This window comes from Microtus oregoni, unplaced genomic scaffold (genome assembly GCF_018167655.1).
Source record: "Microtus oregoni isolate MIOR12 unplaced genomic scaffold, Mior012 000019F_ref0000042, whole genome shotgun sequence".
Lineage (NCBI taxonomy): Eukaryota > Metazoa > Chordata > Mammalia > Rodentia > Cricetidae > Microtus > Microtus oregoni.
In genome coordinates this window covers 11,240,031-11,264,452 of record NW_024543078.1, presented here as the reverse complement: position 1 = coordinate 11,264,452, position 24,422 = coordinate 11,240,031, and the positions used below count along the sequence as shown (strand labels likewise).

The window sequence follows — 24,422 nt, the reverse complement described above, 5'->3', positions numbered from 1 at the left end:
CTGAAGCTCCACCCCCCACCCCACCCCCATTTCCAGTTTGTTAGGGACCTCAAAAAGCTTACACTTCAAATCGAATTCATCTAAGCTGATGTTCCCAAAAGCTAAAAAAAAAAAAAAAAAGAAAGAAAAAAAAACGCTTTATTATACCTTACTATTAATTTCACATAAATATATAAAAGTGAGTAGCCCCATCCTCCCTTTCCCTCAAAGTCAAGGTCTTTGAAGAACTTTCTTCCCTTCTATCTTTAAGCATTGGGTGAGTCTGATCGCCCAGAGGGTGCTGCCTTCCCCCAAGGTCACACAGCAAAGTATGGAAGGTGGGTGACAGGGAGGAGGGGGAAGGAGCTAGATGGGCAGGCAGCCCCGCACTGGCTCCTTGGAGTCCTGGGGGGCCCGGGCCTCAGCTGATGCCTGGGAAAACTGAAAGAAAGGACAGGAGGTTTGTTGGGCCTGCAGTCACGGTAGGAGACACAGCAGAGCAAGACCACATGAGATGAATGGTGAGGTGAGGCCCCCGGCTGCAGCACCCCAGCTTCATGCAGAGCCAAGCGGAGGCAGCATGCTGCGTAGCCCACCAGCCGGGTGCCCCCAGCGTTCCCCACCCCGAGTCCTCTTGAGCCATCAGAGGCTGGCGTGTCTCCAAGGTGGCTGCTGTGGACCAGGGTGTGCCAAGGCAGTCCTAGGTGGTGGTGGCAGCCTATGGCCGACACCCCGGCGTTCAGATGAGCCGCTCCTCCGGGGGCAGCTTGAGGTTGGGGGGTGGTGGAGCACGGGCACCCACCTGCTCCTCACTGCTGGGCCGGTAGGTGCCCTCTGTCTGGCGCTTTTCTCGAAGTTTCCGCATCAGCAGGAATAGCCCCACCGCTAAGAGGATGACTCCCAGGATGGAAAAGACCACAGCGATGGCTACAACAGCCTCTGAAGACTGCAGAGAACATGAGGGGGGACCGGTGTGACCACCTGCATGCGGGCCCTACTCACCCCACCTAGTCACCCAGCAGGGTCCTCAGACACCTAGAAACACCACCTCAGCACCTCTCACACGGGTGCCTCTGTCTCTAGCCACGTCCCCTTCACACCTGCCCACTCTGGGCTACCTATGAGGGTTCGGGGTTCTCTTGTCCTCCCTTCTTTTCTCCTTCCTTTTGTGTTCTCTGTTTATTTGGTCAGAGTCACAGGTAGCCCAGGCTGGTCTTGAACTTATTATAGAATTAAAAATAACTCTGAATTTCCTGCCTCCTCCTCCATAATGCCAACGCTGGGACAACAGGCTTGAGTCACCATGCCCATCCCTGTTATGGTATTTTGATATAGTCCCATCTATATACCCCAGGCTGGCTTTGATTGTGGCGATCCTCCTGCCTCAGCCTCCTAAGTGCTAAGGTATGGGTATCACCATACCCATAAGGCAAGACACAGTATTCTTTTTTTTAAGACAGAAACTTACTGTAGCCCTGGCTAGCCTGGAATTCATTAGTAGACCAGGCTGGCTCTGTCTGCCCCTTTCTCCAGAGTGTGTGGGCCACCACACCCAGCAAGACACAATATTCTTAACATTCTTGTACACCCTTATATAGAAAGGTCTTGCTACCCTGTGTCTGGGATTCTTATTGTGTGTTTGTTTTAAAGGGGGTTTCTCTGTGTAGCCCTGGCTGTCCTGGAACTCACTCTGTAGACCAGGCTGGCCTCAAACTCACAGAGATCCGCCTGCATCTGCCTCCTAAAGTACCGGGATTAAAGGCGAGTGCCACCACTGCCCAGCACTGTCTGGGACCATAAGTCATCCTGTTGCTGTGGCTTCATGGGTAGAGCGTTTGCCTGGCATGTGGACCCTGGGTTTGACTCCAGCATCCCATAGACCCAGAGCTGAGGGGAAGGCAGAAGGATCGGGAGTTCAAGGTCATCTGGCTACAGAGGAAGTTAGAGGCCAGCCTGAGCTATGCCAGACCCCAGGGCTAGGGCTGGGAACAACCTTACTAATAATAGAGTCTCTCTATTGCCCATGCTCTCTCATACACCTGCGCTCACTGCTTGCACCCCCTCCCAACTCACCAGGCCCCCACTGGAATCAGGGTCTGGGGATGGAGTCGTGCTATTGAAAGGGTCCAGGGCTGTGGCTGTGAAAGAGAAAAAGGAAAAGTCTATGCCAGGCTCTTCACTCGTCATCACACACACATACACATATACACACACACACACACACACCCCATACACACACATACACACACACCCCATACACACATACACACACATATACACCCCATACAAACACATATACACCCCATACACACACCATACACACATACACACCCCATTCACACAATACACACACATACACATACACACACACACCATACACACACATACACACCCCATACACACACACATACACACACTATACAAACACACCATACACACACCCCATACACACACACACACTATACAAACACACCATACACACACCCCATACACACACAAACACACACATACATACCATACACACACCCCATACACACACAAACACACACATACATACATACCATACACACATACACACACATACACACCCCATACATACACACACACTATACACACACACCATACACACATAAACACATACATACATACCATTCACACACATACACACACCATACACATACACACACACCATACACACACTATACACACACATACACACCCCATACACACACCCCACTCAGCCTTGTAAACTCCTTCCCAGTCTCCAGTTGGAAGAGACTGCTGGTACTGCCAGGCCACCCACCCAATCCACCCTCAAGTGTGGTATTGGTTTCTGTGGCCACTCTTAGCCCAGTAGGGGATAATCTGGCCAAAGTCACCACTGTTAGCCAGACCATTATAATAAATGGCTTCCAGGACAGTGTCCCCACCACCACCACCACCACCATCACCCTGGCCCAGGATTCTTAAGGACCTGGGCGGGGCTCAACCTTTCCCTGGAGTGTGTGACTCACACTGTCCCGTCTCCCCCCCCCCCCCAAGGCTCCCGAAACTGGAACCAGAGAGACAGAGGGAAGGTCTGGCTGGGTCCACACCTACTGACTGGCCCTTGCCAATCCTGTCAGCTGGGCCTTCTGGCCTCCTCCAGGTCCCCTGGCTGCTTAAGACTCTCAACTATGCAGACTCAGGTGCCCTGGCTCTCCTCCCCTCCTCCACCTCCCGGCTCTGCCCAACAACCCCCAGCTCCAAATTCCACAAGACTTAAGGACTCAGGAATTCTGGACTGTGGGTGTGGGGTCTGCATGATGGCAGAGCGCTTGCCCAGCTTGCAGGAGACTGTGGGTTCGAGCTCCAGCAACGCAAAAAAAGAAGAGAAGAAAAAGGGAGGGAGGAAGGGAGGGGGAGGAGAAAGAGAGAGAGAGAAGAAAAAAGAAAGAAAGAAAGAAAGAAAGAAAGAAAAATGGTTCAGAGGTTCACCACTGTTAGCCAGACCATTATAATAAATGGCTTCCAGGACAGTGTCCCCACCACCACCACCATCACCCTGGCCCAGGATTCTTAAGGCTAGACTAACCTGTAGTTCGGCCCTAATGCCTAATGCTTTAGGACCTGGTCCCCAAACACAATCCAAACCCATTCCTCAGACCTTTCACCCTCTCTGGGTCGCAAATGCCCAGTCCGGCTGTGTTCTACCAGGGAACCCTCCTCTCACCCCATCGCCTACCGAGATGGTACCTACGCGCTTGGCTCCAACCAGCGGGCAGCATCGGCAGACCAACTGCCAGAAGTAGCCCCAGGCCTGGGGTCGCCATGAGCTTGGACGATGAGTTGGTGGCGCCAAGGGCAGGACTTCCCCAGGGCTCCAATTCCTACCGCATCTTGGGTCGAGGAGGACACCTGCGACTCGGGACCTGGGGACCAGACCAAAGGAGAGGCCGCAGCGTGGGGTTGGGGGCTGAACCCGCTGGGCTCAGGCCCCAGCGACGGGCGACCGAGCTTGGAGTGCGGTCCCCGCCCTCGGCGCCAAGGGTCAAAGATTAAAGATTAACTCTCGGGCCGCGTTCCTGGGCCAGGAGAAGCGAAGGAGGAGTTCGAGACAGGCCAGGCTGCGCGCCCTGCCTCCCTACCTGGCCCGGGCGTCTCAGAGGAACTTGGCGCAGGTTCCCAATTCCGGGTCCCCGGCTGGAACCCCGAGTCGCTGTCCTTCACTCCGTCGCTCCCGATCCCACCCGCCCCGCCCGCTCACGTGACCCGGAAAGTTTAGTCACCCACCTAGGCAGGGAGCGCACTTCCGGCTTGTGCACCTGAGCCCGGCTGAGAGGGGCGGGGCCGAGGGGGCGGGGCCGCACCGCGGGAGCACCTGTAACGGGAACCCCATTGCGCCGGGGAGCAGCGCGGAAGGCGGAAGTGAGCAGGTGCAAGGACCGCACACCGGGGTTCCTCGGTAGCACAGGTGTGCAGGCGCAGGGGGCGTGGCGACAGCCAGGAAGATACACACCTGTAAGGGGCCGGCTCTGATGCGTACGTAACACTGAAGAATTCAAACCTGAAGTCAGGCCTGGTGATGCAGGTATTCAGGAGGCTGAGGCAGGAGGATCCAAGTTCAAGGCCAGGCTAAGCAGCTCTGTGAACCCCTATTTTAAAATAAAAAAAGGAAAAGAGGGCTGGGGCATGGCTCAGGACCAGAACACTAGAATCATCTACGAAACGTCAGAGGACATGGCTCAGGAGTAGAGTTCCTGTCTAGAAAGCCATAGTGATGGGATTCCCCACCCCCCCCCCGCCCCCGTCATGGATTCCGCCCTGGCATTCATGAGACCCTGGGTTCTAGCTTTAGTCCCACAATCAATCAACCAACCAACCTGTATGGGACTAGAAAGATACACACGCGGACCTGTAAGTGTAGTGTAGTGAGAACACCTGCTTCAAGTCACACCTGTGTGAAAAAGACACCTAGACAAAGCGCCTGTGCAGAATTTCGTTCTTGAAGGCCTTCCATCCTCACTGAAGGACATCCGCAGAGGGAGCTCCACAAACTGGTTTATTGTGTATGAGGTTCATCTGTCAGGGAAGTGTCCAAGAAAGCACCTGTGTCCCCATGGCACACACAAAGAAACACCTGTGCGTGGAAACATCTGGTAGAAGGGGGCTGCGTGCGACTCTCGTCTGCTCCCCACACATGTATGGGCGCAGCCTGGGTGGGAATTACATAACCTCTGGATGCATCTTTGGGGAAAAGGTAGTCATGAACCGCATATGATATGGGTGGATGCATCTTTGGGTAAAAGGTAGTCATGAACCGCATACGATATGGTGGCACGCGATTACATCCCAGCCATTGGGAGTCTGAAGCTGAACTGCAGCACGCTCAAGGCCTGCAGAGTGAGACGCTGACTCAAAACATCAGTAACAACAACAACAAATGGGCATACAGCTGAAGCTGGGGTCCACTTGCTGGAGTGCCCTACGACACCACTGTCAAGGCACACGCCTTAAATCCAAGCAGAAGCAGGTGAATCTCTATGAGTTCCAGATCAGCCTGGTCTACATAGTGACTTCCAGGGCTAAACAGCGAGGCCGTGTCGGGAAAAACAAAAATAAAACAAACAAAACCCCCTAAGAATAAATAAAGAAGGCTTCGTCCCTTCTAGGAGTGGTGGTTTAAAATCTATTTAAATCTCTGCTCTGGCCCCAAGTGGGAACCCCAGCTGGCCTCCTCGTGCTTCCTTTGTAGCGTGGGAAAAACTAGAGCCACCTACCTACCTCGCAGTGTTTGGGCTGCTGAGCAGCAAGAGGAAGGCTGGCATGCGCAGCGCACTCAACGTTAGCTATTATTATTTGCAGTCAAGCAGGCTCCCTTCCCCCTGACGGTAAGACGAGAAACTGCACCCGAAACTTGTGGGCGGGACTTCAGCAGGTGCAACCACTGTCCCCGGCTGAGGCCCCGCCTCCAGAACCCGGCCGCCTTTCGGTCTTTATTCTCAGTGGCGCCGAGGACTCTGGACCGTGACTCCCCTTCCAGGCAGATCTGCAGAGAGCAGCCTTCTGAGAGTCCGGATGGCGTCGCGGCCCCTTTAAGAAAGCCAGGCCGGCTGCGGGAGACGGGGGCTGGAGGCTGCGGTGGTTCAATCAGGAAGCCCCGCCTACGTGGAGCGGACGGGCGCAGCTCAGGCGGTTCTGACCAATAGGAATTTGACTTTGCAGCCGCACTGCGCGTTGACCCTGCGTTTCTCTCTGCCAGAGTCACCGAGAAAAGGAAGCGCGCGGGCGGGATGAAGTGTTGGGGAGGGAGTGCTCCCCCTTGTTGATCTCCTGTTTCTGTCATCGATTGGGGAATCTGACGAGAGCGGGCGGGCAAAAGAAGCGCTTATACTGGTTCCGAGTTCTTGCGTAGGTCTGGGAGAAGCAAAAACTTGAATTCCTGATGAGGGTCCATAGGAGAGGGAGGTCGAAAGGAATGAGATTACAAAACCCAATTCCTGATAATTCCCTGCCAAACCATTTAAGGAAAAGGGGTAAACTGAGGCAAACCAAGTACTGAGGTGTTCGCCTTTCCTATCGTTCCAGGAATGCGGGCACTGTCAGATGTGCAATACCAGAGCCTCCTAGACTCCTTCCCCACGCCCCCTGCTCCGCCCCCGGCCCCCTCCCCCCAGCAATGCGGGTCGGAGGAGGAGACGCAAGTTCTGGGGCGGGCGGGTACGACTAGCGTTTATCACTTCCAGCAAGTGCCGGAGCTCGGCCCCGCAGTGCAGAGGCTGCGGTGCGGTTGATCGCGGGAGCTGGCCCTGCGGGGACCCCGGGGGGGAGGGGGAGCCGGAAAGCCCCCGCCGAGGCCGTCGCTGTGGGGCCTCCCCTCCCCCCCGGGCGGGCGCCATGAGGGGGGGTTCCGGCGACGCGGAGCGGCGGCAGCGCTGGAGTCGCCTGTTCGAGGAGCTGGACAGCAACAAGGACGGCCGCGTGGACGTGCACGAGTTGCGCCAGGGGCTGGCCAGGCTGGGAGGGGGCGATCCCGAAAGTGCACAGCAGGTACCACGGGCAGCGACCACCGCTGCAGGGCCCGCCCGCGCCGTAACCAGTGCACCTGAATGCGGTTGCACGCTACCTGTTGGCTGGACCCACCACCTCTGTCACCTCCCTTCCCCCTACCCGCTAGCGTCTGGCCTAAGGGCGTCGCGAGACAAGATTGCCAAGGCCCCGGGCCTGCAGTGCCTGCGGCTGCCAGGACCCAATGCCCCCCCCTCCCGGGCTGTTGGGTGCCTGCTAGAGAATGCACCGTAGAGCGGGAGGCTTTTCCATCCACTGCCCGGAGACACACCCTCCGCTGCTCTCCGCACGATCTGATGGGTGACCCGCTCCCACCTGCAGTGAACACAACTTCCCCACCCTGCTGGGGCACCCCAGCTGGCTCCCCTAGTCTCTTATTTACATTCCCCGCTGGTGCTTTCTTTCTGGGACCTGGCTGGTTGCCCCAGCCTGCCCCGGCCAGCCGGAGATTCAGTCTATCTGAGGCCACCCTGCCTCTACAGGGGTCCGACCTATCTAGGAAGGAATTTGAGCCTGGGTGCAGCACAGTGGTAAAGCTCTTTCCGAGCATGTGCAAAGGTCCTGGATTCCAGCCCCAGCATGGGAGGTGGCAATGGCGGTGAAAAGAGGCAAGAACTGGCCCTTCCTCCGTGTGTCACAGGTGTCCCTTACACCTGAGCCCCTAGATGTACCTGAAACAGACCTGTTGCATCTTTGTTGACCTTGAGTCTAAGGTCCCACTTTTCCCGTGGGAATGTAGAGGTCCCATGGCTATTGGCTTTGATCTGTTGGGCCCTATATGAATCAGGATTGTTTCTAACATGACAGCCCACCCCCACCCCAAGACTGCCAAGGAGATGGATTTTATAAGGAAAAGCTAGGTGGGCAGGTTCGGGAGACAAGGTGTTGCAGGAGAATCGAGTTCAAGGTCATTCTCCAAAAGGAAGAGAAGGAGGCTAGCCTGGGTTATTCGAGGAGGCGTGTAAAATCAAAATGTGCCCAAGGCTGCCGCTTCACAGTTCTATGACCTTGAACCGCTCCCTTGACTTAGAAACGTAGAAAAGTCTCAGTCTGCCTACCCGGAGTACTGGGCAGCAACCAGACACCTATTATGGCTTGGGGCATCTTGCTGAAAAGTGGGCTGATTGAGGGGTGGGGGATGATGGCCCCTGCACCCCTTTCTTGAGTTACTGGGGCTCTGAGTTCCTGGACCATGAGGCATATTGAGACACACACACTGTGGGGGTGCAGTCTGCTCAGTCCCCTCTGTCCCTTCTTTTCTCTTCCAGGGCATCTCCTCCGAGGGGGACGCTGATCCAGATGGTGGCCTCAGCCTGGAGGAATTTACCCGCTACCTGCAGGAGCGGGAGCAGCGCCTTCTGCTCATGTTTCACAGCCTTGACCGGAACCAGGATGGTGAGATGGGCTCCAAACTGGGGGATGGGCAGATGGGTTAGAACCCGCAGTGCTGGGGAGAAGGGGAGGGCTGCTTCTGACTCACAGGCTATTTTGGGAGTTCTTCTCAGCCCCAACTAGGTGATCTGAACCCAAACCGGCCATCCCACCTCCTGATCCCTTTTAGAAGAGAACCCCTGTCTCTACCCCCCAGATGTTTCTTTCTGGACAGTATAGTAGCTTCAGGGACTCTTGGATCCAGAGACAGTCCCGCGACCAAGTGTCTTCTAGGATCCTTAAGTATTGCCTTAAGGTTGGACAGATGGCTCAGGGGGTAAAGTGCTTGCCACAAAACCACAAGGTCCTGAGTTCAATCCCTAGAACCTACGCTGGGGAGGGAGGAACTGAAAAATTAATAAATAAGCAAATATTGCTTTAGTCTCTTCTAGCATAGGGACCTCTGCAATCATCCCTGAACTCATTCACTCCTGGTAATGGAGGACCCCCCCCCAAATACTGCCCAGTTTCAACTCTGAGTAGCCCCCACAACTGGTACAAAAATCTCTCCCCCGAGGCTAAGAAGCTCACTCAGTGGGTAAAGTGCCTATTGGGCAAACACAAGGACCTGAGTTCAAATCCCCAGCACCCATTAAGCTGAGTGGGGTGGTGCCCACCTATGACCCCAGCACCGGAAAGGTGTAGACAGGAGAATCTTGGGGCTCACTGTCAGTGAATTCCAGATTCAGCGAGAGACCTTGTCTCAAAAGAAACATGGAGAGAGACTGAGGAAGACACAGCCATTGATTCTGACCTACACACACACACACACACACACACACACACACACACACAAACACGCTTCTGGAGCCCCCTTGTCAGTCTTTGGCTTGGTCTCCTGGGGCACCCATTCCAGGTCACATCGATGTCTCTGAGATTCAGCAGAGCTTCCGAGCGCTGGGCATCTCTATCTCGCTGGAGCAGGCAGAGAAAATCCTACACAGGTGAGTTACTGGAGTTTCAGGCCCTTGGAGACCCATCCCCACCCCCATCCCCTCCTCTGCCAGAAAGTTCTGTCCTCTGAGCCCCAGACCCGGCTCCAGGGAGGGCGGGGCTGAAAAGTTGGACTTCGGAGCCAAACAGATCTTAGGCCAGTGGCCTGAAGTCCCTGTCTGACCCCGAAAAGCGCTGGTAGGTGCTACAGCTACCCACACGGGGCTGGTTTGAAGGACTTACACAGGCGAGCCAGTCAGATAATGTGACTGGATCATACCTGGGGTGTGAACCTGTCGTCCTAGCACCTAAGAGGCCAAGGCAGGAGGATTGCCATGACTTAGAGGTCAATTTGGACTTCAGAATGAGACTTCCCTTAAAAACAACTCCAAACATCTTGGCATGTGAAGCTGGCAAGGTGGTTCAGTAGGTAAGAGCGCTTGCCCCTCAAACCTGATGGGGCCAGTTGGATTCCCAATACCCACATGGTGGAAGGAGAGCAACAACCCAGCAAGTTGTTCCCTGACCTCTACGTCAAGCTGTGGCACAAATATGAGCACATACACACATACATACACACACAGTAAATTTGTTTTAAAAAGCCACATAAGATGGCTCAGCAGTTGAGAACAATGACTGCTCTTCTAGAGGATCTAGTTTCAATTCCCAGCATCTACACAGCGGCTCACAGCTGTTTGTAGCTCCAGTTCCAGGATACCCTCACACAAACATTGGTGCAAACAGGCAAAGCACGTTAAATAATAATAATAAATACCGGACGGTGGTGGTATACACCTGTAATCCCAGCACTCAGGAGGCAGAGAAGGGGTGGATCTCTGTGAGTTTAAGACTAGTCTGGTCTACAGAGTGAGTTCCAGGACAGGCTCCAAAGCTAGAGAGAAACCCTGACTTGAAAAACCAAAAAATATGGGCTGGAGAGGTGGCTCAGCAGTTAAGAGCACTGACTGCTCTTCCAGAGGTCCTGAGTTCAATTCCCAGAAACCACATGGTGGCTCACAACCATCTGTAACGAGATCTGGCGCCCTCTTTTGGCCTGCAGGTATACACACAGACAGAATATTGTATAACTTAATAAATAAGTAAGTAAGTAAATATTTTAAAAAAGAAAAACCAAAAAATAAAATAATAATAAATAAGTAAAGTATTTTTTAAAGTCAGATACAATAGTGTAGCCCTAGCACACAGCATTAAGGAGGCTCTGAGATTCAAGCCAGCTTAGAATATAAAGTAAAAGCCTGGATTGACAAAATGGCTGATAAACGGGTGGCTCAGTGGTTAAGAGTGTGAATTATTCTTCTAACAGTGTTTGATTCCTAGCACCCAAGCCAGCTGGCTCACAATCACCTGTAATCACGCTTCAGGACATACACACAATTTAAAATAAATAATTTGAAGAAGGTTTTAAAATGCTTTAGCCAGGTGGCACATGGCTGTCATATCAGCACTCAGAAAGCTAGGCAGGAGGATTGCGCATGAATTGGAGGCCAGCCTGATCTTCAGGGTAAGACCCTACCAAAAAAAATAATAAATGCAGGTATGGGGTGTTGTTCTAGCTAGCTTCAGGTACTTAGGCAGGAGGATTGCTGTGAATTCCAAGACAGCCTGGGCAATAGAGTGAGATCCTATCTCAAATAACAAACAAACCAGTGCTGAAGAGAAGCAATGCACTTTGTGCTCCCCAAGTCCATGAAAGCTAGCGGCACCCTCCGCCAGCCTGGACACTGAGCCTCTGCCCACCCCACCTCCAGCATGGACCGCGATGGCACCATGACCATTGATTGGCAGGAATGGCGAGACCACTTTCTGCTGCACTCTCTGGAGAATGTGGAGGATGTCCTGTATTTCTGGAAGCATTCTACGGTAAGTTGGGGGCCACCGGCAGGGCTGGGCCAGGACTCTGGAGGTGTCAGTAACATCTGGGGGTTCAGGAGCCCGGTAATCCCAACGGACATCCCTGCTATCTGCTCAGAGCCCATTAGTCTTGCTCAGATTCCAGGGCCAGTTGGTTGGAATTAGGGTTATGGGGGGGAAAATACACCAAATGGTGTTCCCACGCTCGACCCACACAACTGCCAGCTGCCGGCTGCTCCTCGCCTGCTCCGAGGCTCATGCTGCGGCTGAGGGGAAGATGTAGGCAGACACTGTCTTTGGAGGACAGAGGAGTCCACTGGGGATGGGGAGGGAGCCTGTTGGTGTCTGGAGGAGGTCCGTCTGTGGGATCTGACAGGGTCCTCATTGCATTTGCTTGTCCGGGGAAATGTGGACAAATATTTGCTCGCCTCAGGTGAGGTGACACAACCCAAAAGAAGGATTCACCAAGGTCTGATGTGGTAAGCCCATGCTCGAGCTTCACTAGAGCACCCAGAGGGGTCACTTACAGGTCCTGGGTGACCCCCAAACAGCTGCGCCACTGCTGAGTCCGACCCCATGGTGGATGGCACCCCCATGGTGGAAGCTGCAAAACGGAGCCTTCGATTAGCCTTCTGCTTCCTATATAGTTAATGCTTCCCAGGATTCCTTGCAGCTGGGGTGGGATGGTGAGTGGATTTCTTGTGACAGGCCCCTCCCTACCAGGGGGTGCGATAGCTCCTTTACCATAGACCCAGTTATCACCAGATTTTTCTGCTCAACTTGTTGCCATAGCTACCAGGCCACGGTAATCGCTGCCTTAAAATGGCAACGTGGTGATGATGTCATGCTGAGGAAAAAGCCAGTGCGATCCTCTTGGGAGATCCAGGGATGTTCACCCCCAAAGATCCACAGTTGGGAAATCTATGGCTGGACTCTAGGAGGGAGAGCCTCCTCGGAGGACTCCTGGGAAAGACTCTTGGGGGAAGACTTGTAGGAGAGGCCTCCCCATGGAGGAGACGCTGAGAGAGCAGATCCTTAGGTAAGACTCACTGGCTCCTTTGCTGGGATCCTGTGGTGGGATCTGGTAGATTCTTCAGTAGGATTCAATAGATTCTTCGGTGGGACTCTGTGGATCTTTTGGTAAGAATCGGTAGCTCCTCTGGTGAGATCAGGGGACCCTCTGGTGAAATCCAGTGGCACCTTTTTCTTTTTTTGTTTTTTTGGAGGTTTTTTTGTTTTGTTTAGTTTTGTTTCATTTTTCAAGACGGGTTTCTCTGTGTACCTCTGGCTGTCCTGAAACTAGCTCTGTAGACCAGGCTGGCCTTGAACTCAGAGATCGCCCCCTTGCCTCTGCCCCTGAGTGCTGGGATTAAAGGCATGCACCACCACCACTCCTGGATTCTATTTTTAACAATTACTTATTTTGTGTGAGGGGTGTGTGTGAAGGTCGGAAGACAGCTTGGGGAAGTCTTCCTCTCTGCTTCCATCACGTGGCTCCCAGGTATTGAACTCAGGTCTTCAGACTTGGCCACACAGGCCTTGACCTTAATGACCCTCTCACAGGCCCTGCAGTTGACTCTTGTGTGGGAGTCGTGGCTCCTTTGGTAAGGCTCAGTGGACTGAGTTACTATCTTTAGTACTTAATGGATCCTTTAGTGCAGTGGTTCTCAACCCACTGGGGTCAAACCACCAACCCTTTTACAGGGTCACCTAAGACTATTCAGGAAACACAAATATTTACATCATATAAATGTAAATATTTACAGCAAAATTACAGTAAATATTTGTAGCAAAATTGCAGTTATAAAGTAGCAACAAAACTAACTTTATGGTTGGGCATCACCACAACATGAAGAACTGTTTTGAAAGGTCACGGTGTTAGGAAGGTTGAGAACCGCTAAAGCAGTGGAACTCCACGGAGATCTCCCAGAGGAACCCGAGGGTATCATAGCCAGACTGCTGGTTGGATGTTTTAGTGGCAGGATCCAAAAGGAATCAGGTGGACTCTCCAAGCAAGGTCCTTTGGTGGACTCTGGGGTGTCCTGGAATTCATAGGGGAGCCTTCCCCACTTAGGACCCAGGTGCATCCCCCACCTCTGCTGGGACATGACACCTGCAGCCCCCATCCTCAGGTCCTGGACATTGGGGAGTGCCTGACGGTACCTGATGAGTTCTCCAAGCAGGAGAAACTTACCGGCATGTGGTGGAAGCAGCTGGTGGCTGGCGCAGTGGCCGGCGCTGTGTCGCGGACAGGCACAGCTCCTCTGGACCGTCTCAAGGTCTTCATGCAGGTGAGAGGACCTGAAGGGGCCCACCTCATCATCCAGGTTCTGGGCCTAGGAGAGCATCTTAAAGCTACCTTCTCTCCCCACTCAGGTCCACGCCTCCAAGTCCAACCGGCTCAACATCCTAGGGGGCCTGCGGAACATGATTCAAGAAGGGGGCATCTTGTCCCTCTGGCGGGGCAATGGTATCAACGTGCTCAAGATCGCCCCTGAGTCAGCCATCAAGTTCATGGCTTATGAACAGGTTGGTCCAGACGAGAGTATATTCAGCCTTGGGAAGCAGAAATTAAGCGCGAGGGCTCAAGGGCTTTGGCTTGCACCACGCCCCCTACTGGCCAGCTCCGTGCCAGCTGGAGAACAGTGGAATGCACGGGCAGCTCAATAATCTCCAAGGTTCCTATGCGCCTCACACCTCCCCATGTTCCACCCTCAGATCAAGCGGGCCATCAGGGGGCAGCAAGAGACGCTGCACGTTCAGGAGCGCTTCGTGGCTGGCTCCCTGGCCGGGGCCACAGCTCAAACCATCATATACCCCATGGAGGTGAGAAGGAGGGGCCTGAGGAAGACCCAGCATGAGAGGGTGGGCCTGCGGTACTGGGCCATTTCCCCGCTCTGCACTGTGTGTGGAGCTAACTGTAACCCTAACTGCCTGACTTGGGACCAGGAGCCGTTTCCTGTCTAGCTTGTCTGGGTATCTCAATTTGAGATGTAACTTCTAGGGACATAGTAGTCATAGTAACGGGCCATTTATGGATAGGCCTGCCAAGAGCAAGGGTGGCAGGCATGAGCCACCACACCTGATTTACGTGGTGCTCGGGATGGAAATCAGGCCTTTATGTACACTAAGTAGACACTCTACCTCCTCAGACTCAGCTAGGTCCACAGGACATCTGCTTTCGGGAGTAGCGACTTCTAGGTGATATCACTTCTGGGCATGATGATTTTTGATAGTAGTTTTTCAAGGGGTTGACAGAGTTCTCACCCAGGTACTGAAGACAAGGCTGACTCTACGGAAAACTGGCCAGTACAAGGGGCTCCTGGACTGTGCAAGGCGGATCCTGGAGCGTGAAGGGCCCCGTGCCTTCTACCGTGGTTACCTGCCCAATGTGCTGGGCATCATCCCCTATGCTGGAATCGATCTAGCCGTCTACGAGGTCTGTGGATAACCTACCATCCCTCCCTCCCTTCTTTCTCGTTCTGGGATCTGGCCGAGGACACTCTTTGCTTCTCATAGCTAGGAAGGACAATTGTAGACTTCAAAACTGTGGTGGGTCTTGAAGCCCTGGAGAGCCCCTCCAGACATCACACCTCCCTTCTGTCACTGATGCAAAAACCCTTGTTTCCAGTTCCACATTGTGGCGCACACTTGCCATCCTAGGACTTAGGAGGCTGAAGTAGGGAGATCTGGAGTTCAAGGGTGGCCTGCACTTGGTATTCAGTTTTAAGACAGCCTCGTTATGTGAAAAGACCCAGTCTTGGAAAACAAAATTTTGTTTATTTTTTTTTAAGACAGGGTTTCACTGTTTAAGCTTTGGCTGTCCTGGAACTCAGTTTGTAGACCAGGCTGGCCTCAAACTCACAAAGTCCACCTGCCTCTGCCTCCCGAGTACTGGGATTAAAGGCGTGCGCCGCCACCACCCAGCTTGGAAAACAAAATTTAGACTAGACCTGGTGGCTCATGCCTTTAATCCCAGCACTGAGGAGGCAGAGGTAGGCAGATCTCTGCAAATTCGAGGCCAACCTGGTCTACAGAGTGAGTTCCAGGACAGCTAGGACTGTTACACAGAGGAAACCCTGACTCTGGAAAAAAAAAAGGGGGGGGGGTGGTTTCAAGCGATGGCTCAGTGGTTAAGAGTACCAACTGCTCTTCCAGAGAGCCCAGGATTCAAACCAGTACACATATGGCAACTAACAACTGTTGTAACTCTAAGATCTGACACTCTCACACAGACATACATGCAGCTAAAACACCAATGGACATACAATAAAAATAAATAAGTTGCAAAAAAAAGAAAGAAAGAAAAGAAAAACAAAAATTAAAAGATATCAACAACAGCTGAGTGGTGGTGGTGCACGCCTTTAATCCCAGCACTTGGGAGGCAGAGGCAGGTGGATCTCTGAGTTCAAGGCCAGCCCGGTCTCTGGTCTACAGGAGCTAGTTACAGGACAGGCACCAAAGCTACAGAGAAACCCTGTCTCAAAATACCAAAGAAAAAAGAAAAAAATCAGCAGCAACCAAATAGAAAAATGGGAATGGGGATGGGGCTAAAGAGATGGCTCAGCCATTAAGAGTGCTTACTGCTTTGGCAGAGAACCTGAGTTCAGTTCCCAGCACCAACATCAGGTCTAACAGTGCCCTATAAATCCAGCTCCAGGGGATGCAGCACCCTCTTCTGGTCTCTAAAAGCACTGCACTCTCATGATGCATATACACTCACATAGGCACACACACACATAAATAAAAAAATAATCTTTCCAAAAATATAAAAAGGCCACTTTTAGCCAGGCATGGAGGGTGGTGCCTGTCATCCAACAATCAAAAAGCTGATGCAGGAGGATTACCACAACAAGTAGGCATGGTGACACATGCCTTTAATCCCATGCCTCGGGAGGCAGAGGCAGGAGGCTCTTTGCCAGCCTGGGCCCTTTCTCAATACAAGAATAATAATAATATAACCATTTCCCTCCCTAAGGTGCTACAGATGAAGCCTAGGGGTTCACATTTGCCTCTTTGGAGTTATGGAAGGTTTAGCTTTGTAGGAATTGGGGCCCCTCCAGCTTCTGAGAGTGTGAACATGGTGTAAAATAAGCCTCGGACACCATCTTCCCCAAAGCATGTGTGGGTTCTGGCCTGGTCTCCAGGCCAGCACATTCTCTTTCTTCCTTCCTTTTTCAATTATTTGTTATTTTCAAGTTTCATTATGTATGGTTGTTTGCCCGCCTGCACACTGCATATGGTACCCGTGGAGGCCAGAAGAGGGTGCTAGGTTGCCTAGCACAGATGGTTGTGTGTCGCCATGTGAGTGCTGGGTATTAAACCTGGATCCTCTTCAAGAGCAGCCAGTGCTCTTAACCACTGAGCCATCTTCCCAGCTCCCCCCTTTTTCTGTCTCCCTCCTTTTCCTTTCCTTTTTTTTTTTTTAAAAAAAACTTGTTTTGTTTTGTTTGTTTGTTTTGTTTTTCAAGACAGGGTTTCTCTGTAGCTTTGGAGCTTGTCCTGGAACTAGCTCTTGTAGACCAGGCTGGGCTTGAACTCACAGAGATCCGCCTGCCTCTGCCTCCCAAGTGCTGGGATTAAACACATGCACCACCACTGCCCGGGCAAAACAGGGTCTTATATAGCCTTCATTGACCTCAAACTTACTAGGTAGCTGAGGAGGACCTTGAACTCCTCCTGAGTGCAGGGATAACTGGTCTACACTACCACCCCAAGTCAATGTGGTGCTGTGTGGAGCCAGGGCTTCATGCATGTTAGGCAAATGTTCCACCACTGGAACACGGCTCTTTTGTTTTTAAAGGTAGGGGCTCACTATGCATCCCATAATGGCCTGGATTCATGGGTAATCCACTAACTCAAGGCATGACCACTGTCCCTGGCAACAGAATACTGTGTGTGCGTGCACGCACACGTGAATGTGTGTGTGTGTGTGTGTGTGTGTGTGTGTGTGTGTGTGTGTGTGTGTGAAGGCCAGAAGACAACCTCAGGTGTCAGTTTTCAGATATTGTCCACCTTATTTTTTGACATGGTATCTCTCACTGGGACCTGGGGCTCATCAAGGAGGCTAGAGGGGTTCATTAGTGAACCCACGTATCCTCCTCCCACCTCCCCAGCAATGTACTTACAGGCATATACAACGTGCCTGGCTTTGACATGGGTGCTGGAGATCAGACTCAGTTCCCCATGCTTGCGTGCAAGAGGTTTGCCAACTGAGCCATCTCGCCAGCCCAGAGCAGGTCATGTTTATGTCTCTGTGTGTGTCCTTGTGTCACAGTGTGTGTGTGGACGTCAGCAGGTACCATATAGGAGTTGGTTCTCTCTCTGCACCATGTGGGTTCCAGTGACCAAACCTAGCTATCAGGCTTGCGTGGAAGCACCTTTATCCACTGAGACATCTCATCAGTCCATAACAGCTTTTGACAACTCATTTAACATATATATTCTCAGCACCCACATGGTGGCTCTCAGCCACCCATAGCTCCAGTTCCAGGGGATCAGACACCCTCTTCTAACCCCCATAGGTACTGCATGCTTATGGTAGGCAGACATACATGGAGACAAAACACCCATACACATAAAATGAAAATAGGTAAGTCTTTTAAACTGGTGGTGGTGGCAGTGCACACCTTTAATCTCAGCACTTAGGAGGCAGAGGCAGGCGGATTTCCATAACTATGAATCCAGCCTGGTTTATGTAGCGAGTTCTAGGCCAACCAGAATTACAGAGAGACCCTGCCTCAAAAGAGGGGCTTGGGGAGTTAGGGGACTGGCTGAGTTGATAATATGCCTGCCATGCAAGGAAGAGGATGTGAATCTAAGCACTAGGAAGAGCATCTGCAACTCCAGGGCTGGGAGCCAGAACAGGAGGATCCTGGAGCTTCCTGACTGGCCAGTCAATAAGCTTCAGGTTCAGTAAGAGAGCCTGTCTCCAAAGGTAGGTGAGACAGCTTGACCTGATTGACCAAGCTCTGGCCTCCATGCTTCCTCCAGTCGGCATGCACCCCTGCACACACACAAGCACACACATATATCCCCAAAAAATAATAAGAGGAAAGAAGGAAGATGGGGGAGAGGAAGATCTTGGAAGAAGGTTCCAGAAAATTCCAGAGTTTGGGGCACATGGCTTCCTTCCCCTTGGTTTCTCATATGCTACATAGGAACCATATGAATAGGCATCTTCCCCTGGTTGCAGCTCCTGTGAGGGTGAGGGAGGTAGAGACGGGAGGGAGGCAGGGTCTCTCGCTCGGCTCCCATGCTCACTCACTTCTCTAGGCTGACTAGTTGCCAGCCCCAGAGATCCTCTTGCCTCGGCCTCTCCAGAGCAGTGTTTACAGGTGTGTATGGCCACATCTGGCTCTTTTGTGCACGCTGAGCTCTGAACTCAGCTCCTGTTGCTCATGCAGCAATCTTTCTCTGCAGAGCCATCTGCTTGGCTCCTCCTCTTTTGTTTTAAATTTTACCTACTTTCATTATAGACGGCGTCTCACTTTGTTGTCCAGGCTGATCTCAAGCCCCCGGGCATAATCGGCCCTCCTGCCTCAGTCTTGGGCAGCTAGATTCACAGATGGTCACTGCAATTCCTGAAGCATTCCATCTTCACAGTAGATCCATCAGTCCCGTTTCTATGTCTGACATCCCTTGACTCTCCCCTCTTTGTCCCTCTTCTTCATATAAGGACAGTGTGGCTCTCAGAGCCCACGCCCATCATCCTTATAAATCTCATCAGCTAAAGTACCTGAAGACCCGGGATGAGGCACTAACTTGTCTTCAGAGGGACAAAGGGTATAGCTCAGGGACTAGAGCACTCCCCTAGCGTGCACAGAGTCTGGGGTCCATCCCAGAACCTCAGTACCCCATCTAGAGAGGTAGAAGCAGGAAGGCCAGGAGTTCTAGTTCATTCTCAGCTACTTAATAGATTTGGGACCCATCTGGACAAGATTTTTTCTTTAAAAATCCAAAAATGGGGAGCTAGAGAGATGGTTCACCTGCTTAGAGCACTGACTGCACAGGGCAGTGGTAGCACACATCCTTAATCCCAGCACTCAGGAGGCAGAGGCAGTAGGATCTCTGTGAGTTCGAGGCCAACCTGGGTCTACAAGAGCTAGTTCCAGGACAGCTAAGACTATTACACAGAGAAACCCGGTCTCAAAAAAGCAAGCAAACAGAGAAAAAGCAAAAAGCACCGACTGCTCTTCCAGAGGACTGGGGTTCAATTCCCAGCTTCCACATGGCGGCTCACAACTATCTGTAACTCCATTTCCAGGGGATCCAATGCCCTCATACAGACACTCACGCAGGTAAAACAGCAATGTACATAAAATAAAATATTACTTTTTAAAAAAATCCCTCAGTTGAGCCTCCACCTAGAACTCCCCAGAAGCAGGCTTGGGGCGTGGTCAGGGACGGATTCCCTCACCTCCCCCGCCTAGAATCCCCCAATGAGGGGCCGGGGGCGTGGTCAGGGGTGGACCGCCCACCTAGAATCCCCAGTGATGGGCCGTCAGAGGTGGTGCCTCTGCCTCGAATCCCCCAGTGAGGTGCTGGGGCGTCTGACCGGTGGGGAAGACAAACTGCACCTTGACGCACAGAGCTGGTATGGTAACAAGGTCTTCTACACCAGGGTCTTCCTATCTACAACTCTAAACCCACTTGTTCCTTTCTCTTCTAGACTCTGAAGAATAGCTGGCTTCAGCAGTACAGCCACGAATCAGCAAACCCAGGCATTCTCGTGCTCCTGGCTTGTGGCACCATCTCCAGCACCTGCGGCCAGATTGCCAGTTACCCCCTGGCACTGGTCCGGACCCGAATGCAGGCCCAAGGTGAGAAGCCTGGGCGGGAGGCTGGGGTAGGAAAGTCAGCCATTTGGGTCCCACCTGCTGTCCCCTAAGTCCGTGGAGGTAGAGTCTGGGCTGGGTTCCTGTGGGTCTTTCTTGTTGTCTGGAGTTCAGTTTACCCACTAGTGATGCTGACCAGGGAGTCCTTCACCTGAGAAGTCAGTGGCATCGGGTACAGGGAAGTACCGCAGGCAACACGGTGGCATATCTGGGCCTGCCAGTAACCTGAGCTGTTATTCAAAGCTAAGAGGAAACAAGGGAGTGAGGCCTGCTGAGAACAGAGCTAGCCAAAGTCAGGGAAGGGCAGTGTCATTGCTTACTTATTTGTTTATGGGACAGGGTCTAACTATGTATCCCCAGCTGGCCCAGAACCCAGAGATCTGCCACTGGCCCCTGCCTCCTCCAGGTGTGCACCCCCGTGCCCAATCTTAAGGACAACCTAGTGTTTTGTTTCTATTTCACGGTGGGTTTTTTTAAAGATTTCTTTTTATTTCTGCACTTGTGCATGAGCATGGGTGTGGGGAGTTGAGACACCATCGGACTCCCTGGAGCTAGGAGGTCACCTGCGTGGGTGCCAGCAACTGAACTCTGGGCTTCCAGAAGAGCAGGAAGCTCTCTTTCCCACAGAACACTAAGACCCAGGCTGGGCTGGAACTCAGGACAGTCCTCCTGCCTCAGCTTCCCCACTGTTTTCCCTCTGTATTTGCCACCCACTGATTATTTTCCGGTTTCCCTGAGTCTGTTTTTGGGAACTTTAGTGTTTGTGTTCCTTGGTTTTTGCTGGAGAAACGACCGGCAAACGAGATAAATGCTTTGTACGCTCATGAACTTCATCCCCTGTGAAGGAGGAAGGCTCAGCAATCTTTCCACGGTTCAGGGTTGATTTAGGGTTGAGGAGAGGAGAGGTAGAAACCTGACTTAGACTGAGGTGCCACAGACGGCTCCCCCAAACAGCCAGCTTTGGGATGGAGGAGGGAAAGATGAGCAGAAGTTAGCCCTGAAGAGAAGAAGACTAACTTTAAGGAAGGGGGATTTCTCACACACCTAATTCTACACACTTTCTCTCTCTCTCTCTTACACATACACACACACACACACACACACACACACACACACACACACGCACACCTACTGTTACTGTTTTCATTCATCCCCAAATGTGGGCCCTAAGACTGACAGTTCCTAGACCCTCAGGCATCCATAGTGTTGTGGTAGGGCTTGTTGTTCCTTTATATCACTCTCTTGCCTCTTTTGAAATAGTCACCTAGCCCATCCCTTCGGGTGGGACTGGAGGGGGAAAATGAGAGGGGGAAGCTTTGATCTTACCTGGCTCCCAACCCACCCACAGCCTCCATTGAGGGTGGCCCACAGGTCTCCATGGTGGGTCTGCTTCGACACATCTTATCCCAGGAGGGTGTGTGGGGCCTCTACCGGGGCATTGCCCCCAACTTCATGAAGGTCATTCCAGCCGTAAGCATCTCCTACGTGGTCTACGAGAACATGAAGCAGGCCCTGGGGGTCACATCCAGGTGAGGGACTGGGAACCTGTCGCCCCAAGATTCCCTCATCTTCATCACGGCATCTCCTATGCTGATGTCCTCAACCGCCGGAAACTAATGGCCTGACCAGTGGTTCCTAATCCCCCAACCCAAGCCGCTGGATACCAGTACCCAAGTCCCAGGTCGTTGGCCCTGTGTTCTGACATCTGTACCACTAGGCCCCACCCTTTGGCCACTGGATCCCAGTACTGGATCCTCAACTTCACAGCGAGACTCCCAGACCCCAAATGCTGTACCTCACACATCACTTGAGATGCAGAACTATCCACATTCTGGCCCTGAGCCCTTATCCCTAAGCCCCTTGACCCTGCTCATCCACACACCAAAGCTGGATCCTGCTTTTCCCTGCCTCACCCACTGGGTGCTGGGCCACCCTGTGCAACAACAGATGGTCCCAGTGCCCCAAGCATGAAGGCACACATCAATGTATCCTGTAACCCAGATCTCAGATTCTTCAGGCACCAGACCCTCAGGCCTCACTAGACCTGAGACCCTAAATCTGCTGGTGAGCTCCCTGTCACTCGCCTCATAGTCTGGATTCTAGAAGCCAGGAACTCTTAGCCACAGGGTCCTGACAGAGCAACGCCAAGATCCTGGGTTACTGGATCCCAGATCCCTCACCCCAAACAATTCTTTTACCTCAACTTGGAGTTTCATGCCCTTCTGCTTTAACTGCCGGATCTACATTTTAACACACCCTCAATCTCTTGTCACTGGATCCAAGAGTCCCAAGTCCTAACCCCCTGGATTCTGGTTCCGTGAACCACCGACATGTGAGCTCCAGGGTGGATTCTAGATGCCACAGCTGTTCAATCTCAGATCCCAGATTCCTTCAACCCCTTCTCTGGATACCAGCCATAGAAGACCAAGCTCTCCCAGACACTACCAGGTTCCAGGCCCTTTGCTCCTGCACCCCAAGTTCTCAGTCTACTCCCTAAGTCTAGATCCCAGCAGCCCAGTGGCAGCATCTCAGATCCCACAGGCACCCAGTATCCCAGACACACCCTGGAGCTGATTCCCACTGCATCCCACACCATCAGGGATCCTTCTGGAAGCCCAGACCCTGGACTAGTAGCTCCACACCAGGCAGTAAGGGAATAGTATGTATGTCCCACACCATACCCCACATGAATGCTGAATCTCCCCACAGATAGAACACACCTCCACTCCTCCACCACTACCCCAAATCACCTCCCTCCCCATCTCCCTCTCTGCAATGTCTTCCATACCCCTGCCCACCTGCCAGGCTAATACCTTCCCAGAGCCGAGGTTCCTCTGGGAGGGTCTGGTCTGCTTACTCATGGGTGGGGACTTGCCAGGTGAAGCCAGGCGACACAGCCAAGGGGACCTTCTGCATGCCAGCACTGCCAGCCCTGCTCGGGCCTCAGAAAGTCACAATTAAGGACCAATACACAGCATCCTTCCTGAAACCCAGCATCCAGTATGCAAAATGAAACAACCCCAGACTGACTCGGGGTCTATTTTTCTACCAGACGGAGAGCAAAGTCCCCTGACTCCCCACCACATTCTCATACCCTCCGCACTTCAACGTTGGATTCTGAGCTTAGGATAAGTGGGGGGGCCCTGCTCAACTCCCCGATCTCTGGGGACCCCATCAAAGGACTGTGAAAGGAACTAGGATGTTGAGGGGCAAGAGGACCCCACCGTGGCTTCCACCTCTCCCTCCAGCCTACACCAAGTCCGTCTCTCTGCCCGTGTATGTCATTTCAAGGGAAGAGAATAAATTTTCTAAGCTCTTTCACTGTTGCTTTTTCATTTTTTTAAATTACATTTGTTCTTTGAGGGAGGGGCATATGGAAGCCAGAGGAGAGCTTGTGGGAGTCTGCCCTTTCCTTCCATCATGTGGGTCCTTCCATCATTAGTGGTCAGACTTGGCAGCGAGAAGCTTTGTTGACCCCGCTGTAGGTCTGTGACTTTTAGAAACTTATGAGTGTGTGAATGGCACCGGGGTACTCCCAAGGAGGGGAGATGAGACACAGCTCTCTCTCTCTCTCTCTCTCTCTCTCTCTCTCTCTCCCTCTCTCTCTCTATCTCTATCTCCATCCTCTCTTCCCTTTTACCTTATCCCCTGCTTCCCACCTGCCTTTATCTCCCACTTCCTCCTTCCATCCTCTCTCCCTCCTCTCCCCACTACTCTCTTGCTTCTCCTCTATCGCCTCCCCCTCCTTTCCTTCCTTTCCCATTCCTCTGCCCCTCTCCTCTTCCCTCTTCTCCAAGAGCCGGAAGCTTCAGTTTCCACTCCATTTATAAACAGCAAGCAGGCTGGAGAAATGGCTCACTGTTGAGAGCCCGCTGCGCCTGCAGAGGACCCGAGCTGCAGTCTCAACACCCACATGATGACTCACAATCACCTACAGCTGCAACTCCAGGATATAGTGCCCCCTTCTGGCCTCTGAGGACACTGCACTCACATGCACACACACACAGACACACCACGAGTGAGGCCCTGACCACCCAAATCTGGTCCCTGAAACTCACATGCAAGTGGAAGGAGGGAATGAAGCCCACAAAATAGTCATCTGACCTCCACACACGCACACCCAAATAATACATTTTAAAAGTTTGATTTGTTGTGTGTATCTGATCTGTGTGTGAGACAGCCAGAGGCCTCAGATCCCCTGGAGCTGCAGTGGCTGTGAGCCACCTAACGTGGTGCTGGGAACTAAACCCAGGTCCTCTGTGAGAGCACTATGTTTTCTTTTTTTGTCGACTTTGTTTTTCGAGACAGGGTTTTCTGTAGCTT

General features: G+C 52.5%; 2 protein-coding genes across 7 annotated transcripts; one reads left to right on the top strand and one right to left on the bottom strand.

The window, feature by feature from the left end:
* Nucleotides 1-120: 120 nt before the first annotated feature.
* Crb3 (crumbs cell polarity complex component 3) lies at nucleotides 121-5,956 on the bottom strand. 6 transcript variants are annotated; one of them, XM_041668892.1, is made up of 8 exons: nucleotides 5,739-5,956; nucleotides 4,874-5,098; nucleotides 4,478-4,613; nucleotides 4,252-4,339; nucleotides 3,719-3,890; nucleotides 2,053-2,117; nucleotides 782-925; nucleotides 121-420 (listed from the first exon to the last, which is right to left on the bottom strand). In XM_041668892.1, exons 5-8 carry the CDS (start codon nucleotides 3,789-3,791, stop codon nucleotides 346-348), a joined length of 357 nt encoding a protein of 118 aa, XP_041524826.1. In that variant the 5' UTR covers nucleotides 3,792-3,890; nucleotides 4,252-4,339; nucleotides 4,478-4,613; nucleotides 4,874-5,098; nucleotides 5,739-5,956; the 3' UTR covers nucleotides 121-345. The 6 variants fall into 6 exon arrangements, with proteins under 6 accessions (XP_041524826.1, XP_041524829.1, XP_041524828.1 ...); XM_041668895.1 differs by having other exon boundaries at nucleotides 4,874-5,040; XM_041668894.1 differs by having other exon boundaries at nucleotides 5,743-5,956.
* A 319-nt stretch (nucleotides 5,957-6,275) lies between these two features.
* Nucleotides 6,276-23,417, top strand: Slc25a23 (solute carrier family 25 member 23). The gene is made up of 10 exons (XM_041668889.1): nucleotides 6,276-7,008; nucleotides 8,295-8,421; nucleotides 9,314-9,401; nucleotides 11,160-11,271; nucleotides 13,395-13,553; nucleotides 13,639-13,791; nucleotides 13,981-14,088; nucleotides 14,534-14,701; nucleotides 19,934-20,084; nucleotides 21,448-23,417. Exons 1-10 carry the CDS (start codon nucleotides 6,856-6,858, stop codon nucleotides 21,630-21,632), a joined length of 1,404 nt encoding a protein of 467 aa, XP_041524823.1. The 5' UTR covers nucleotides 6,276-6,855; the 3' UTR covers nucleotides 21,633-23,417.
* The last annotated feature ends 1,005 nt before the right edge of the window (nucleotides 23,418-24,422 follow it).

Bases quoted from the DNA above. Each gene is read 5' to 3' on its own strand.
- Crb3 (XM_041668892.1), bottom strand. From the start codon at position 3,791: ATGGCGACCCCAGGCCTGGGGCTACTTCTGGCAGTTGGTCTGCCGATG. The intron at 2,118-3,718 runs GTAGGTACCATC...TCTCTTTCACAG, and splicing joins CGCTGGTTGGAGCCAAGCGC to CCACAGCCCTGGACCCTTTC. The intron at 421-781 runs GTGGGTGCCCGT...CCTTTCTTTCAG, and splicing joins GGCCCAGCAGTGAGGAGCAG to TTTTCCCAGGCATCAGCTGA.
- Slc25a23 (XM_041668889.1), top strand. From the start codon at position 6,856: ATGAGGGGGGGTTCCGGCGACGCGGAGCGGCGGCAGCGCTGGAGTCGC. The intron at 7,009-8,294 runs GTACCACGGGCA...TTTCTCTTCCAG, and splicing joins ATCCCGAAAGTGCACAGCAG to GGCATCTCCTCCGAGGGGGA. The intron at 9,402-11,159 runs GTGAGTTACTGG...CCCCACCTCCAG, and splicing joins GCAGAGAAAATCCTACACAG to CATGGACCGCGATGGCACCA.